This window comes from Mustela nivalis, assembly GCF_964662115.1.
Source record: "Mustela nivalis genome assembly, chromosome: 8".
Lineage (NCBI taxonomy): Eukaryota > Metazoa > Chordata > Mammalia > Carnivora > Mustelidae > Mustela > Mustela nivalis.
In genome coordinates, this window is record NC_139027.1 from 74,013,999 (window position 1) to 74,032,361 (window position 18,363).

Consider the following 18,363-nt stretch of genomic DNA (forward strand, 5'->3'; position numbering starts at 1 on the left):
GAGGCCCAGTGTGAAGGGAAAATTAAAATCTGAGAGTAGATCAGACACTAAAGGACAAGCCTCTAAAATGTCATCCCCCACCCTAAGCCTGAGTACCACCCCAAGAATGTGAGGGCCGGTGGAAAAGGAGCCAGGCTAGATGCTGGAAAAGGAGCCAGGCTAGATGCTGGGCTCGGAACTACTAAGTGGGACAGACCCCTGAGCCTCTGAGACTGCAGTCCCCCTAAAATGAAGGCTCAGAGAACACACACCCCACCCTTCCCCTACAAACACTGACCAGCAAGGAACACATAAAGAGACAGACTCTGTCTGAGGCCCAGTGTGAAGGGAAAATTAAAATCTGAGAGTAGATCAGACACTAAAGGACAAGCCTCTAAAATGTCATCCCCCACCCTAAGCCTGAGTACCACCCCAAGAATGTGAGGGCCGGTGCACTGAAGGTAACAGGAACAAACAGACGGCAAACCCAGCCCAGCTCTGGATCAGATTAAGTTTATGCCTCTCCCCTCAAAAAGAAATGTATGCTCATTTCCAGACGTGAATAAAATTTATCTCAGTATCTATATACTACACATGATGTCTAGCTTTTAAGAACAACAAAAAATGAACACCCTAAGCAGAAACAAACAACATATTACCAAGATACAAAAGTAGTCATCAGAAACAAATTCAGGTGACACCGATGCTGAAACTATGTGAAAGAAAATTTAAAATAACTGTGATTAATACATTAACATTTCTAATGGCAAAGGTGAACAATGCTGGAGACCAGACGGGCAATTTCTGTAGAGGGATGGGAACCTGAAGAAATAACTGAAAGAAAACACTAAAAATCAAAACCACAGTAATGCAGATGAACACAATAAATCAGAACAGAAACGAGCATCAAAGGGCTGTGGGATGATATCAAATGGTCTGACATGTACATAATTGGAAACACAAGAAAGAAAATAGGATAGTAGAAATAACTGAAAAAAGGAATGGCTGAGAATTTTCTCAAAACAATGACCGACATAAACACATGGACCCAAGAAGGTCAAGTAGGATAAATAAAATAAAATACCCCGACACTCCTACTGGAGTGGTGGCAGTGAAGGCCAAGGGCTGAGCCAAGATTCTCATCCCCACCAAGTGTAACAAGCCCTCCCTGCCTGACTGTGTCCACTCCTACCAGCAGTATCGAGGTGATCTACCCCTCACAGTGCAAGTGGGGAAGCTGGACTTTAACCTCTGTCTCCTCCTCACAGTATGTAGACTTTTGGGTTGAGCCTCTTTCACTTACCAAAATGCATTTAAGATCTACCCATGCTATTTCATGAATTGAGACTTTGTTCCTTTTTATGGATGAGTAGCATCCCTCATTAAATGGATGTAAAATTGTTTATCCATTCCCTGTTGAAGGACATCTTTGTCATTTCTGACTTCGAGCATTTATAAATAAAGCTGTTACAAACGTTTGCTTGCAGGTTTTTACATGAATATACATCAAAAGCTGTGAAGGGCCTAAGATTTTGCCTTAGTTGCAAACTAACATGGGTGTCTGGGTCACCAACAAAGGACTTTACTACTCACAGCAGCAGCAGTAGCCAGAATGTCGGTGGGCGAGGTAGGGGGGGAGGGCGGTTCAGCACCAGTTTCCTAGGTCCCAATTCCTACAGGGTGATGGCGAGAGGGTTAAGTGACACTTGCACATACAATAGGTTGTGTTAAAGGAGAGGGACCCTGAACTTAGGAAAACTGAATATCCTATAATGGACTATAAGCATGTTCATTCTTTGCTCTGGAGTCAGATATTACCTTTATACTGGATAATAAGCAGGCCACCTTTTCCTACTTCCCTAGGCTCTCTGCTATATAAATATTCATGAAAAGACAGAACAGAGGTTCTTGACAAAAGAACATAGATTACGGATTTGAAATAATTTCCTCTTTTTTAATAGAGGCTTTTAGTGCATTAAATTCCTTCCAGCACTGTATTAGCTGGCATTCCACATATTTTCATGCTGTACTTAATTTTCATTAAATTTTATGAAATTTTATTTTTTTTTTAAGATTTTATTTATTCATTTGAGAGAGAGAACACAACTGGAGGAGAAGGGCAGAGGCAAAAGCAGACTCCCCACTGAGCAGGCAGCCTGATGCAGGGCTCGATCCCAGGACCCTGGGATCATGACCTGAGCCAAAGGCAGACACTTAAACAACTGAGCCACTCAGGTGTCCCTAATTCTATGAAATTTTAATTTTTTTTTTATGATTTTCTGTGAATTATTTAAAGCCTGTTCTTTAATTTCCAAGTGTTCTGAGATTTTTATGGTGTCTTTTTGTTACTGATTTCTAGTTTGATTCCACTACAGTCTGAAGATATCTGTGTGACTCAAAACTGTAAGATTTCAATGCTTTTAAATTTGTTAAGGGTTGTTTTATAACTCAAGATATAATCTATTTATGTGAATGATCAATGTTTCTTGGAAAAGATTATGTATTCTCTTGGTAGGTGGAGCATTCTATAAATGTTAATTAGATATGCTTACCTGAAGGTGTTGTTCAGTTCTTCCAAATCTTTGATGACTATTCAACAGTGCTATTAACTGCTAAGACTGGGGTACCAAAGTCCCCAAGTAGAATTGCTGTATTTGTCTGTCATGTCTTTTGACTCCATCTGGCTTTGTTTAATGTATTTTGAAGCTTTGTGGTTTGGTGCATAAATATTTAGGAGAGCTGGCTTCGTTTTTCTAAATTAAAATATAGCTGACACAAAATGTTACATCAGTTTCAGGGGTATAACACCACGACTGGACAAGTTTATGTATTGTACTGTGTTCACCATAAGTGTTGTTAGGATTGTTATCCTCTTGCTGGATTGATCTTTTTCTTATCATGTTAAGTCTCTTATAGTTCTCTTTCCTTTAACATCTACTTTATGTAATATTAACATATTTACTACAGATTTTTAAAAATTAGTGTTTATCTTTTCTATCCTTTTTCTTTCAACCTGTGTTATTTTTGAAGGTAGTTTCTCATAGATCACATAGAATTGGATCATGTTTTTGTCTACCATCCAATCTCCGTCATGTAATTAGTATATTTAGATGATTTACATGTAATTACTGGTATTTAATTAAGCTCCCATTTTTTGTTTTCTGTGTACTTCCTCTGTTTCTCATGTACCTTATTTTTCCTTTCCTTCCTATGGATAATTTGAACATTTTTTTAGTGTTCTACTTTGATTTATTTGTAATGTTTTTGAGTGTACTGCCGTATGTAGTATGCTTCATGGTTGCTCTAGGTATTTTCTTATGCTTATGTGTAACTTATCACAGCCTCCTGATACTGATATACTTGAAGTTTATCAATTCAAGTATAAAAACTATCCTTTCCATTTAGGTCCTTTTGTCTGAAGTACTTTCTCTATATTAATTACATACCATATTAGATGTTAAACTTTGCTTAAACCATAAAACGTGATTAAAGCAACTGGTGAGGTTACAGATTCTCTATGTTTACTTCTCTATGTACCCATTCTACTGTTCTTCCTTTACTTCTGAAGGTCTAAGCTTTCTTCCTATTTGGATAACTCCATTAGCCATTCATTCTATCTTTTTAATATTTTATTTATTTGACAGAGATCACAAGTAGGCAGAGAGGCAAGCAGAGAAAGAGAGGGGAGGAAGCAGGCTCCTCGCCGAGCAGAGAGCCCGATGTGGGGCTTGATCCCAGAACCCTGAGATCATGACCTGAGCTGAAGGCAGAGGCCTAACCCACTGAGCCACCCAGGCGCCCCTAGCCATTCATTTTTTAATGATATGTCTCCCAGCACCAAATCCTCTCTCTTTCCCTTCTCTTTGCATCCTAAGGATATCATCACCAGAAAGATGATTCACAGCCTACAGGTCTTTTCTTTCAGCATTTGAAAAATGTTGTGTGTGCCACTTCCTTCTGGTCTCATGGTTTCAGATGAGAAACTGCTGTCATTTGAATTGGTGTACCTTTATAGTTTGTGTGCTATTTCTCTTGGGTATTTTTAGGATTCTTCTTCATCCTTAGTTTTCAGAAGATTAAATATATAATATGTTATGGTATGGATTTCTTTGGTTTTACCCTGTTTGGGGTTTACTTAGGTTCTTGAATTATAGTTTTTATGTTTTCATCCAAATTTGGAGAGCTTTTAGCCATTACTTCTTTGAATACATTTTTAGTCCCACACTCTTTTCTAGAATTCCGATGGTATGACTGTTACCTCTTTTTTACTGTCCCAGAGATTTCAGAGGCTCTGTTGGTACTAGCATCAGTTGATTGTTCTTCTCATTCAAATGTGGATTTCTTGGATTGTGGTATGATGAGTGATTTTTATGTCCTGGACAATCTGGTTACTATGTTAGGAGACTGACTATTCCCATTTAAATGTCATTTAGCAGGCAGTCACCCTGTTCAGGTTTAGCATGTTTACTTTAGCCTATGTTTGTGGGCTTTAGTTCCAATGACGATTTAATTTTGTACCCCATGCAGTCCTATTCTGGTCTGCTTTGTTCTTCTTGTGCTGCTGGGGCTCCAACTCGTTCCTATTTGGTGCTGCCTATAGAAAGCCTAGGAAAGGCATGTCTCTGGGCTGCCTAATGGTGCTAGATGACCTGCTGGGGTGTACAAGCAGAAGCTGCTGAGCCTGACTCTATTTATACTTCTGAGTTGAGAGCAGGAAGATACAAAGCTTTGCCTTTGTTGTTGTTGCAGGACTGGACTTCCCATTGGTGCCACAGTTGTGAAGCTGGGACACTCAGGGACTTTGCTGTTACCAGCAGGTTCTGCCACCTAGAGGTGACCTGGTTTTAGAAATGCCCAGGCTTTGCTGCTGCCACTGCTGCAGTTTCATGGGACCACCAACCCTACCCCAGGCATGCAGTGCAGTCTGAAACTTCCTGAGATGTTGCTACTGTGGCTACTGCCAACAGATCAGACCACTCATACAATGCTGTGGCATGGGGGCAATGGCGGCCAAATGACCTTATTGCTATCATTATTTCTAGTGGATCATGCCCACCACACTCGGGTTGTAAAATGACAACTGGGAAGCTGGAGTTTTGCTGCTTTTGCCATTGCTGGCAGAATGGACCACTTGACAGGATCTGAGTCGAAGAGCAGGGACTGGGATAGCAATGGCTATATTATCGCTACGGCTATACTATCACCACTGCTTCCAATGAACTGGATGATGTGTCAGAGCCTGTGTCCTGGAGTGCAGTTTGGGAGTCTCACTGGATCTCTGGTGGGTCTACCTTTTCCCAGTGTCTTTATTCAGACTCTATGCACTTGTCAAAACCCACATATCTATACACCAATAAAAGTGTTCTGTACAAATTAAAATACAGTTCAACTAGGATATGGGGGGAACCAGCATATTGATGAATGACATAACCACACTGAAGTAGTTAGGTAAAAAAGTACCTGACTTAGTAACTTTAGAAAACAGCTCTTTGACTGGATACTGTAAAGCTAAACACAGAAAGAACTATGTGTAAACAGTACACTCCAGCTGATAATTTTGTTTCTCAGAGTATGAGTTAGAAATTCTGAAACTACTTTATATGTATACTAGGGTTGAACAAAAAAGTAAATGCATTACAGATAATGACAAGCAGGTTTTTCATGGGCAAAGAAGTTACAAATAAGCAAATACACTGATTACAAATAAATCCTGTGGCTCTGGATTTTTGTAAGATGTATTAGTATGAACTCATGGTTTTATTTTTCTTTTTTAATGAAAATACAGATAAATAGATAGGGGAATATAGATGTTTATGGACAGATGGGTAATTATACATATATTTCCCATCTTTGTCTACTGAGAAGACCTAGAAGCAGTGAGTCTAGTAGTGGCGATAAACATACCTCAACACCCAGATTTTGGTTTATAAACACCATTCTCTAATAAAAGAAACAATGGTTCCTTGGAGAAGTGGTAAACTCCAGGGATGAGGCTGGGAAAATATAAGATGAACATGAAACATCTCAAAGCACCAGAAATTAAGAAAGTATTCAAAAAAGAAAAAAAAGCTAGATGCAAGTATGAAGGATATAGGGGGCGACCTGAAAGAGTTCCCAATGGCCAAAGTGGGAAGAAGCTTAGTAACAACAAAATAAATAATAGCATTCAACTATTACTGAAAGAGTAAATCAATATTCAGGAGTCCAATATGAAATAAATATGATTGATGAATAAATACAAGGGGGGAAGAGGAAACTCTCAGTTGCAGAAGAGTTCACAAGCATAAATGTAAAAGGAAGGGAGGAAACAGAAAGTCACCATTAGAACAGCACTGTGAAAACGGCCGTAGAGAAGATCCACCACAGTGTGCTAAAATTCATGAGTAAATATTTAAGAAACACAGGATATGTGCACAGTCTCAAAGCATCTCATCCGAAACACGTTTTATCTATAAAAACAAAAACAGTAACTTTACATAGGAGCAACCTGGCATGTCGCTCTCGACCCGCAAGAACAACCCGGAGACGTGATGAGTGGCAAGCTTCTTTATTTGTTTGCTTTCCTTTTTCCCCTACAGGCAATCTCCCCACTATATATATCCACCGCCTCGGCCAATCACCGCTCTAGTTACGCGCCCCTCTCCCTGATCACGCAGTGCGCACGGGCTCACCCATGTCTGCCGTCAGCCAATCAGTCTCGCTTCCTCAAAACCCGGGCACTTCCGCATACGTGACTCCTTGCATCTATTGCATGGCTCTCCACAGCTCCCCCTTTTTATTTATATTTTATGGCAGGGATCGTGCCTGTCTTAGGTTGCCAATCCTCAGCACACATGCTTACCCGTCATCGGGTACTCTCCCTGGTCGAAGAGCCCCTGTCTTAGGTTGCTATGGTGTGGGATCAGTCTTACCCGTCTTTGACTACCAATCCAGCATATTGAGCCATATCTGGGGGGAGGTACCAGCCTCTAGAGCCATCATAGCTTGCACCAAAACTTGTTGCTGCCGTTGCTGCCGTCGCGCAGCTTTACAGATGCACCTCACTAGGAGTACTTGAGCCAGAATCATCAACACCACGAAGGCTCCTACGCCTGCCCAGTTTTTGAGGAACGAGAGTGACTGCTGTAGCATGACAACCCAATCCAAAGCAGTACAGTGGTAAAGCAAAGGCTACCCGATAGATGGAGGGTAATATTAGTAAGGGGTTCCTCCTCAGGAGAGAAGGGGACCCATGGCAGGCCTGTAGAAGCGTTAGTGGTGAAAAAGGGGGGTAAAATATCTGACTCATTAGTCAGGGGTAGAGGGGACGGCCAAGCCTTCGCCAGGGTCCACAGCTGAACTGGTTCCGCCTTCGCCGCGGGGTTGAGCTGTAGGACAGTCGTCATCACTATTGTCATTGTCACCAGCATCCTCCGCAGGCTCCGTCCCTGGGCACTTTCACATACGTGACTCCTTGCATCTATTTCATGGCTCTCCACACTGGCAGAAGCCACCTTACCCGCATCTCAAAGTTAACATGACTAGTATTAAGGCATATCAACCACTAGATATGAGGCCCTAACAAGGATGCATCACTTCTGAGGTGTTCTAACCCCAATCTAACCATGAGAAAACATCAGATATATCCAAACTGAAGGACATTCTACAAAATACCCGATTAATACTTTTCAAAAGCGTCAAGGTCATGAAAGACAAGGAATCACTGAGGACACTTTACAGACTGGAAGAGACTGAGGAGACTCCGGAACTAAATGTAATGTGGGGGATGGGGAAAAGAGGTGAAGGGGATTAAGAGGTAGAAACTTCCAGTTATCAAATAAATAAGTCATAGGGATGAAAAGTACGCAGAGGTAACACAGTCAATAGTACCGTAATAATATCATGTGGTGACAGATGGTGACTACACTTCCCATAGGGAGCACTGAGTAATGTATAGAGTTGTCAAATCACTATGTTGTATACCTGAAACTAATATAAAACTGTATGTCAACTATATTTCGATAATAAAATTTTTTAAAAAATGAATCCAATGTGGGACCCTAGACTGAATCTTGGAACAGAACAGTAACATTAGTAGAAAGTCTAATGAACTCTGAGTGAAGTCTGTGAATGAAGCAATGTGATTTTCTTAGGTTTTTTTTTTTTAAATAGATTTTCTATTTTAATTTTTTTTAAGTAGGCTCTAAGCCTAACATGGGGCTCAAACTCAGGATCCCATGATTAAGAGTCGCATGCACAACTGACTGAGCCAGCCAGGTGCCCCTGTGATTTTCTTAGCTTTGGCAACTGAACTATGGTTATGCCAGATGTTAACATTAAGGGAAGCTGGCTGAAGAGGAATACAGGCCGATCCTCTGTACTATCTCTGCCACTCTTTTGTTAAGACTAAAATAATTTCAGAGAGAGGCAAGATGGCAGAGGAGTAGCAAACTGAAATGAAGTTCAGCTAGATAGGTATAAAACCATTCCGAACACCTACAAACTCAACGGGAGATAGAAGAGATAGAAGAGAAGCAGAGCAGAAATTCTAGGAACAGGAAAGTGACCACTTTCTGAAGTAGAGGACATGCAGAGTAGTGAATCCGAAAAGATGGGAAGATAAGACTGCAAGGGGAGGGAACAGCTCCCAGCAAGCGGTGGCGAAGTGTGGCACAAAATCAGGACATTTAGAAGTCTGCTCTACTTAGGGACATCGTTCCAGAGGCTAAGCAGGGGTGAAGCCCTCGTGGGGACAGTGTGGTCTCAGGTCCTGCAGGGTCACAGAAATATCAGGGGTGTCTGAGTGTGGCAGAGCTACCAGGTATTAGAGCAAGGAAACCGACTACAGAGACAGAGCCAAAGAGTGAGCTTTCAGATTGGGGTTACCTTAAGCTGTGATAAAAGGCACAGTTGGGACACTGCTCTTTGAGCAGGGACCCCACAAGCAGCAGATCCAAGGAGAATCACCTTCCTGCTCCAGGAGGAGCAGCATGGCAGCAATCTGCTGGGTTTGAGACTACAGGCGGGGCCATGCACCAGAGACAGAAACCCTCAGTCACAGGCCAGGTGAGCTCAGAGTGAGGTCAGAGACCAGGGAGACAGGAGTGACTGACTGCTTGTCTCAATGAGGAATGGGGCCCCAAGTTCTCGGCTCCTCTAGGGGAAGATTGGAAGATCTTGGAAGATTGGAAGGCTGCCATTTTCATTCCCGTCCTCCAAAGTGGTATGGAAAGCATCACAGAACAAAAGCTCTGAGAGTGAACCCAAGCAGATAACTTAGGCCAGTCCCTGGCAAGGGTGGTGCAATTCTACCCCGGGCATTTGAGAATCACTGCAACAGGTCCCTCCCGCAGAAGATCGGCAAGAACATCCAGCCAAGACCAAGCTCAGCGATCAAGGAGAACAGTGGAACTCCAGAGCTAGGGGAAAGCAATGTATAGAATTCATGGCTTGATCTTTTAGTCTTGCAAAGTTCATTTTTTTTAGTTTTTTTTCTTATTCTATTTTTTTAACTTTTCCTCTTTCCTCTTTTAACGTTTTTAAACTAGTTTATCTTCACAATACTTTTCTAAAAAATTTTTTTTAAACCTTCATTGTTATAGTCACATTTTATCCCTTCATTGTATTTAACCTTATTTCTTGTATACATATAGGTTGTTTTCTTTTTTCTAAAAAATTTGGGATACATTCCTAATAGATCAAAATATACCCTAATCTAGCACATGGCTTTGTTCTAGTCTCCAGCCAGACCACATTCCCTCCTCCTTTTTTTTTTCTTTTTCCAACCAACTTATCTTATCAATTCCTTTTTTAGAATTTTATTAAAATTTTCACCTTTACAATCATATACCATCCCTTCATCATGTTTACCCTTACTTTTACATATATATATATGTATATATATATATATATATATATATATATGTAAAAGTTTTCCTTTCTTTAAAATTTTGGGAGGTAGTTTCTTCTAAGAGACCAAAATACACCCATAATCAAGTGGGTGGCTCTGTTCTATTCACCAGTCTAATTATATGTGTGTTTGTGTGTGTGTGTGTGTGTGTGTGTGTGTTATTTTTTATTTTTATTTCTTTTTTCCCCTTTCTTCTATCCTGGTTTTGGATCTTTTCTGATTTCATTAGTGTACATTTCTCTGGTGTCTTTGCCACCCTTTTAGTATTTTATTCTCTAGTTCATATATTCTTATCTGGATAAAATGACAAGGCAGAAAAACTCATCACAAAAAATAAAGAACAAGAGGCAGTACTGAAGGCTAGGATCTAACCAATACGGACATAGGTACTATGTCAAAACTAGAGTTCAGAATGACGATTCTCAAGGTGCTAGCTGGGCTCGAAAAAGGCATGGAAGATATTAAAGAAACCCTTTCTGGAGAAATAAAAAATAAAATATAAATAAAATGAATAAATAAATAAATAAATAAAATAAAAAATAGAAAACTAAAATCAAACCAAGTTGAAATAAAAAATAAAAATAAAATATAAATACTTTATATATATAAATATAAATATAAAATAAAAATAAAAATAAAAAATAAACAATGAAAAAAAGCTATTAATGAGGTACAAGAAAAAATGGAGGCTCTTATTCCTTGGAGAAATGAAGCAGAAAGGAGAATTAGCAATATTGAAGACCAAATGATGGAGAATAAGGAAACTGAGCAAAAGAGAGACAACTACTGGATCATGAAGGGAGAATTCGAGAGATAAGTGATACCATAAGACGAAACAATATTAGAATAATTGGGATTCCAGAAGAAGAAGAAAGAGAGAGAAGGGCAGAAGGTACATTGGAGCAAATTATAGTAAAGAATTTCCCTAATGTGGCAAAGGGAACAAGCATCGAAATCCAGGAGGCACAGAGAAGCCCCCTTAAAATAAGTAAAAATGGGCCCACACTCCATAATCTAATAGTAAAACTTACAAATCCTAGTGACAAAGAGAAAATCCTGAAAGCAGCTCGGGACAAGAGGTCTATTACATACAATGGTAGAAATACTAGATGGTCAGCAGACTTATCCACAGAGACCTGGCAGACCAGAAAGAGCTGGCATGATATAGTCAGAGCACTAAATGAGAAAAATATGCAGCCAAGAATACTATAGCCAGCTAGGCTATCACTGAAAATAGGAGAGATAAAAAGTTTCCAGGACAAACAAAAATTTTAAAAATTTGCAAACACCAAACCAGCCCTACAGGAAATATTGAAAGGGGTCCTCTAAGCAATGAGAGAGTCAAAAAATAACATAGGCCATAAAGGAACAGAGACAATTTACAGTAATAGTCACCTTACCAGCAATACAATGGCACCAAATTCATAACTTTCAATAGTTTCCCTGAATGTAAATGGTCTAAATGCCCCAATCAAAAACACAGGGTATCAGAATGGATAAAAAACCAAAACCCAATAATATGCTGTCTACAAGAAACTCATTTTAGACCCAAAGACACCTCCAGATTTAAAGTGAGGGGGTGGAAAACAATTTACTATGCTAATGGACATCAAAAGAAAGCTGGGGTGGCAATCTTTTTATCAGATAAATGATAAATTTTAAGCCAAAAACTATAATAAGAAATGCGGAAGAACACTATATCTTACTTGAAGGGTCTGTCCCACAAGAAGATCTAACAATTTTAAATACCTATGCCCCTAACATGGGAGCAGCCAACTATATAAACCAATTAATAACAAAATCAAAGAAACACATCAATGATAATACAATAATAGTAGGGGACTTTAACACTCCCCTCACTGAAATGGATAGGTCATCCAAGCAAAAGATCCACAAGGAAAAAAGGCCTTAAATGACACACTGGACCAGATGGCCATCACAGATATATTCAGAACATTCCATCCCAAAGCAATAGAATACACATTCTTCTCTAGTGCTCATGGAACATTCTCCAGAATAGATCACATCCTTGGTCCTAAATCAGGTCTCAACCTGAAGTTCTCATTCTGGATAAGGAAGAGGTGGTCCATATACACTATGGAGTATTATGCCTCCCTCAGAAAGGATGAATACCCAACTTTTGTAGCAACATGGACAGGACTGGAAGAGATTATGCTGAGTGAAATAAGTCAAGCAGAGAGAGTCAATTATCATATGGTTTCACTTATTTGTATGGTATAACAAATAACATGGAGGACAAGGGGAGATGGAGAGGAAAAGGGAATTGAGGGAAATTGGAAGGGGAAGTGAACCATGAGAGACTATGGACTCTTGAAAAACAATCTGAGGGCTTTGAAGGGGCGGGGGGTGGGAGGTTGGGGGAACCAGGTGGTGGGTATTAGAGAGGGCACGGATTGCATGGAGCACTGAGTGTGGTGCAAAAACAATGAATACTGTTACGCTGAAAAGAAATAAAAAATTTTTAAAAAAATGGGCAGAGAACATGAACAGACATTTCTGCAAAGAAGACCTCCCGATGGCCAAAAGACACATGAAAAAGTCTTCAACATCACTCAGCATCAGGGAAATAGAAATCAAAACCACAATGAGATACTACCTCACACCAGCCAGGATGGCTAAAATTAACAAGTCAGGAAATGAGAGATGTTGGAGAGAATGCAGAGAAAGAGGAACCCTCCTACACTCTTGGTAGGAATGCAAGCTGGTGCAGCCACTCTGGAAAACAACATGGAGGTTCCTCACAAAGTTGAAAATAGAGCTACTATACAACCCAGTAATTGCAATACTGGGTATTTACCTTAAAGACAAATGTAGTGATCCGAAGGGGCACATGCACCCGAATGTTTATAACAGCAATGTCCATAATAGCCAAACTATAGAAAGAAGCTAGATGTCCACCAACAGATGAATGGATAAAGAAGGCGTGGTATATATTTACAATGGAATACTATGCAGCCATCAAAAGAAATGAAATCTTGCCATTGCAACGATGTGGATGGAACCAGAGGGTATTATGCTGAGTGAAATAAGTCAATCAGAGAAAGACAATCATCGTATGATCTCCCTGATACGAGGAATTTGAGAGGCAGTGTGGGGGGTTTAGAGAGAAGGGAAGGAAAAAATGAAACAAGATGGGATCAGGAGGGAGACAAACCATAAGAGACTCTTAATCTCATGCAACAAATGGAGGACTGCTGAGGGGAGGAGGGTGTGGAGAGGGTGCTTGGCCCCTCCCATAGCTTGGGAGGCATGTGATATGGTGAGTGCTGTGAAGTGTAAGCCTGACAATTCACAAACTTGTACCTTTGGGGCAAATAATACATTATATGTTAATAAAAATAATTTAAAAAAAACTAAAATTATTTCAAATTAAAAAGGTTTAAAAAAAAAACACCAAAAAACTCCTTCAACATTTGGGCATCAGAAATGTAGCTCAGATGGTAAATAGTACAACTCTTCTCTCTGAGCCTCATCTCAATAGTCTTGTTGACAAGCCCACTGTTCAGAGAATGTTGAAAAGATGGTAGAAAAGCTAGGAGAAAGCCAGACTGAGAATCACAGAAAAGACAGTTAGGAGTTAATGCCTCCTGGTCCAGGAGCCTTGGGCCAGATTCTACTCCGAACTACTGGGCAGACTTTGTCCCAGCCTGTGCTCCTCTGACCTTAGTACTGGCTATGCCTCCTTGAGGAACTACCACTTCGACACCAACACATGGCAGTGTTGGAACACCTGAGTGGTTAGTCCTGAATTCACTGGGTTGATTCCTGAGCCAAGCCAGTCAAAAGAATATAGAGAAATATGGTCATCTTGAAAATAAATTTTGCACATTCAGTAAGCAAGAAAGAGACCTTCAGTGGAGATTTTTTAAGAGAACAGAATCACACTTTGAGTTTTAGCCATTTAGATGGCTGGTTCTATTCATTAGTGATTTTTGTATAAAGCAGCACCCCTTAATGTTTTTATCTAATGATATTATGTATATAATATCTTGTCATAACAAACCCTAAATTAGTGGGCTCTGAATTAACTATTACATATGGTCTGTAAAAGGAGGGAGCATTTATCTCAAGTAACTTCACTGGTTAATCCTGGAAATGTATCAAATTGAATATGAATTGAATATTCTTCCCAGGGTAAGGTAGCCAGTTAGATCAAGATCTTATAGGCATCATTATTTCTTATAGAATATACTTCTTCATTCTCCCATTTTTTAAAAAACCAATCCCAAGGGAACTCTGGTATATCCCAATGACAGCACAAGCTATTTTCAATATTCAAGGAGACCCACAAGTGTCCATTCGTGGCTCCTTGTCAAATCTGGGAACTTTTTTTTTTTTTTTAAGATTTTATATATTTGACACAGAGAGAGAGATCACAAGTACACAGAGAGGCAGACAGAGAAAGAGGGGGAAGCAGGCTCCATGCTGAGCAGAGAGCCGGATGTGGGGCTTGATCCCAGGACCCTGAGATCATGACCTGAGCCAAAGGCAGAGACTTAACCCTTTGAGCCACCCAGGTGCCCCAAATCTGGGACTTAATTTAAACTCAGGTACTGAACTATTTTAAAGATGTCTGTGATCAACATCTGACTTTTTGAGAAGAGCCCTTAGTTTCAATTTTAGCATATCTCAAGTATCTAGAATGCTTTATGGTTCTGGAAAAGTAACTTTTTAAAAAATTAAGAAAAGATCAAGACAAGAAAAAATTTAAGGAAAGGGAATTCCTTCCTAGTAGTCTGTGTAAATGCCAAGAGGGGTAGCTTTAAAGTTCTCCAAGTAAAAGGCAGGCCTGAAGAATGTATTTCACTTCTCAATGTATCTTGCTGCTGCCCTCTCTCTCTAGCTTCTCGCCAGAACACTGGTATGTTTCCACCAGTTCACTACTTTGGAACAAAATCCATAGCTTAAAATAGCTGCAATACACTATTTGAAACAATAATGAGGTTTCAGAAAGATCAAATCGGAAGGTTCTAGTACAAAAAAAATAAATTTTGAAATCTATCTTCATAAAGGGGCTGAGATCTGAGCCAAGGGCAGCTCTGGAAAAGGTGTGTTATGAACAAAGTCTTATCTAAATGTTAAGATAGTGACTCATGAGTTTAGATTAATGTGACCATTGTAAAGAAAATGAGTGTGTGAAACCCTGCCATCTTGACACCCAGAGTCCTTTGTCAAGAATTTCCATGGCATGGGGCACCTGGGTGGCTCAGTTAGTTAAACCTCTGCCTTCAGCTCCAGTCGTGATCCCAGGGTCCTGGGATCGAGCCTCACGTCGGGCTCTCTGCTCAGCAGGGAGTCTGCTTCCTCCACTCTCCCTGCCTGCCTCTCTGCCTACTTGTGGTCTTTGTCTGTCAAATAAATGAATAAAATCTTAAAAAAAAAAAAAAAAAAAAAAGAATTTCCATGGCATGATTAATTCAGTAGGTGATCAAGTCAGGCTTCTTCCCCCAGACCTAGCCTCCATCTTTCTTACCTGAATGTCTCTTACCCAGGACTGAGCCCCTCTCAAATTATCTTCATTGACTTCAACAAGTTTTTCCTGCCAAGCAACTGCTTGGGCGTCAAACTGCACAAAATTGAATTTTCTTTTATATTTCAGCTGTTCCTGTAAGAGAATTATTATTTAACCATAACACCACTCAGATGTAAGATAAGGTTAGGACAGGTCATAGTTTGATAAATTTTAATCACAATATCTATTTTCAGTTCTAGAAGCTAAAAATTACATTATAAAGAGAAAATCTTTTCTAATACAAAAAACATTTAAACAAAATTTACACAGTTTGGAGTATACCTTTACAAATGTATATATGTATGAATATTTTATATATGTCACACACATGCATAAGTTTTTCTATACAACATAACATTAAATGTTGTTGTCTTTAATAGTATCATTGATGGTATACCACATACTTCCAGTAAATGGAACCTGCTTAAGGAAGAGAAATCCAAAATGGTGTAATCGTTTCACTTATCATGTTTTGTGAAGGCTTTATTTGGTTACACATCTATTCACTTGCCTTCTACCAGCCCATATTTCTCCAACAGAATTTTATCAAATTAAAACCTGTATTTTGGCCTTGTGAACATCCCCCACAATGATCTGTGCTAACACTCCCATCAACACCACTAATTAGTGACAGCACCAGGGTACCCATCTGGAGGTATGGGGACTCGGAGTGAGGAAAGCAGTCTGCTTCAGGTGACACCAGTCAGAGGCAGTACAGATGGACTAAGACCTGGAAGCTCCTAACCACCAGCCTGCACTCCTCCCACACATCAGTTTTTTGGGGCCACTGCATGCAACACCGCTAATAAATACTGGAGATTAAAATAAAAATGCTGTGGTGACAGAGCATCTGGGAGACAATGGAGATGTGTGCACACCACAGGTTTCAGGACAGAGGAAATGTGAAGCAGTAGACACTGAAACTCCCTTAGCAACCCACAGGTTATAGAAAGGACCATGCTGCAGGACGGGTCCACTTGCAAAGAACTGATGATTCTCTAAGTGGCAAAAGGGAGCTTTTCTCTAAAGTGGCTTTCCTGTGGACGTCTGGGTGCTGACCTTGCCTGTGCACTTCTCATAACCAGTGCAGGTGAAGGCTGCTGTGGATGTGTTCATGACACAAAGGTCCCCACACCCATGCACCTGATAGCCCCATCTAACCTCTATAAACTGGATGATCTTGTCCTTCACCAAGTCCAGTTTCCTCTTCATTGAGTGAGATGTATCAATGAGGACATAGACGCAATCACTGGGTACTTTTCCAAAGAGGAATTGACTTCTATCCTGCAGCCACTTAATCCTAGGCAAGAAAAAGGTTGGAAGTGGATTTTTAGAGCCTGCGGGCAGTATTGGCAATCTTCCTAAAAACTTAATAATACATCTATAGAGGTCAAGCTGTGCTGTATTGCTTATGCACAATCTTCTGTGAGTGGATTACTCACTTGGGAGGGTTTTCTATGGAAAATCCTATATTTGGGCTGGCTCCCTGATCACCAGCCCCCTCTACTTCTCCATCATCAATCCAAAACAGCTAGGAAAATCAACAGGACAGAAAAATAAATCCAATACTGGGTTCCAAAGCCAAAAGTAAACTACTTCCTATCATCTGATAGTTTGAATCCCTCAGCTATGACTTCAGACCATTTGTTCTTTTAACTCTGCTAACTGCAGTCAAGTTAGTCATGTCAGCACATTCCAGAAACTTCACTGAAGCTTTTGGACAATATCAAGCAACCCCAGATCCCTCTAATAACTAAGCATCAGACAGTTGTATGAGCAGGACTACTTCTGTGATTGGGACTGAGGCGCCCACAACAGGATGTAAATTAAGTTCACATCCTCAGCCAAGACCAGGAAGAGGGGGCAGGGCAAATAAAAAAAATATTTGAAAGTGACTTCAGAGTTTACCAAGGCTAGGCAACTACAATTTGTAAGGCAAAATACTGAAGGAGAGGTTGCTGTATTGAAGCAGAGAGAGTGGAGAGGGATGGAGAAAGAGGGGAAAAAGGGGGAAGAGAATGGGCTCTGGCCATCTGCAGAAAGTGCCCTAAAGATTTTGGCTAAGTAATGATCAGGGCATGCATGTGAAGAAACTCCGAAAGCTAAGGAACAAATCACCATAACAGTAAGTAGATCAACACCTCAGAGTTAACACAGGGTTACTTCATGTTCCAAACAACCAGAGTGGGAAACCTCCTTAATACATAGGACATTAAGTCCTCATAAGGATACTGCTTTAGTAGTAGAACCAAATTAGCCCTGGACTAAAGGCTGCCCTAGACCTTACTTGCTCTTAAAAGTAAGCCCCAGTGATTCCAAGAAACATAACTGCATCACAGGACATGTATTTTAAAATACAGCAAAACTCAGTACCCAAGAACTTCAAATTCAAAATGTCTGCATCCCAGTAAAAAATTACCAGCCATGTAAAGAAGCAGGAAAATATGACCCATAACCAGAAGAAAAACAGATCAACAGAAACAGACCCTAAAATAACACAAATGTGGGGCGCCTGGGTGGCTCAGTGGGTTAAGCCTCTACCTTCGGCTCAGGTCATGATCCCAGGGGCCTGGGATCGAGTCCCGCATGGGGCTCTCTGCTCAGCAGGGAGCCTGCTTCTCCTCATCTCTCTCTCTGTCTGTCTCTCTGCCTATTTGTGATCTCTCTCTCTCTGTCAAATATATAAATAAAATCTTTAAAAAAAAAATAACACAAATGCTGGAATTAGTAGAAAGGGATGTTACACAGCTATTATAAACACAATCCGTATGTTCAGCAAAGTAAAGTATAAGCAGAACAAGGACAGAAATGGAAAATACAGAGATACACATTACCAAAATGAAAAATACACTACATGGTATTAACAGACACTACACTAGCAGATCAGGGAACCTTAAGACAGACATTGTGATAGGAAGCAATTTAAAATGAAACACAGAGGGAAAAAGCCTTAAAAAAAACC

General features: G+C 40.2%; 1 protein-coding gene across 1 annotated transcript in view; it reads right to left on the reverse strand.

The window, feature by feature from the left end:
- VWA3B (von Willebrand factor A domain containing 3B) overlaps positions 1-18,363 on the reverse strand; it is a 234,686-nt gene that overhangs the window by 109,387 nt on the left and 106,936 nt on the right. Inside the window, exons 11-12 of the mRNA XM_082746748.1 lie at positions 16,563-16,701; positions 15,363-15,494 (exon numbers count right to left, since the gene is read on the reverse strand). Coding sequence (XP_082602874.1) covers positions 15,363-15,494; positions 16,563-16,701 — 271 coding nt within the window. The remainder of the gene's footprint in view (positions 1-15,362; positions 15,495-16,562; positions 16,702-18,363) is intronic.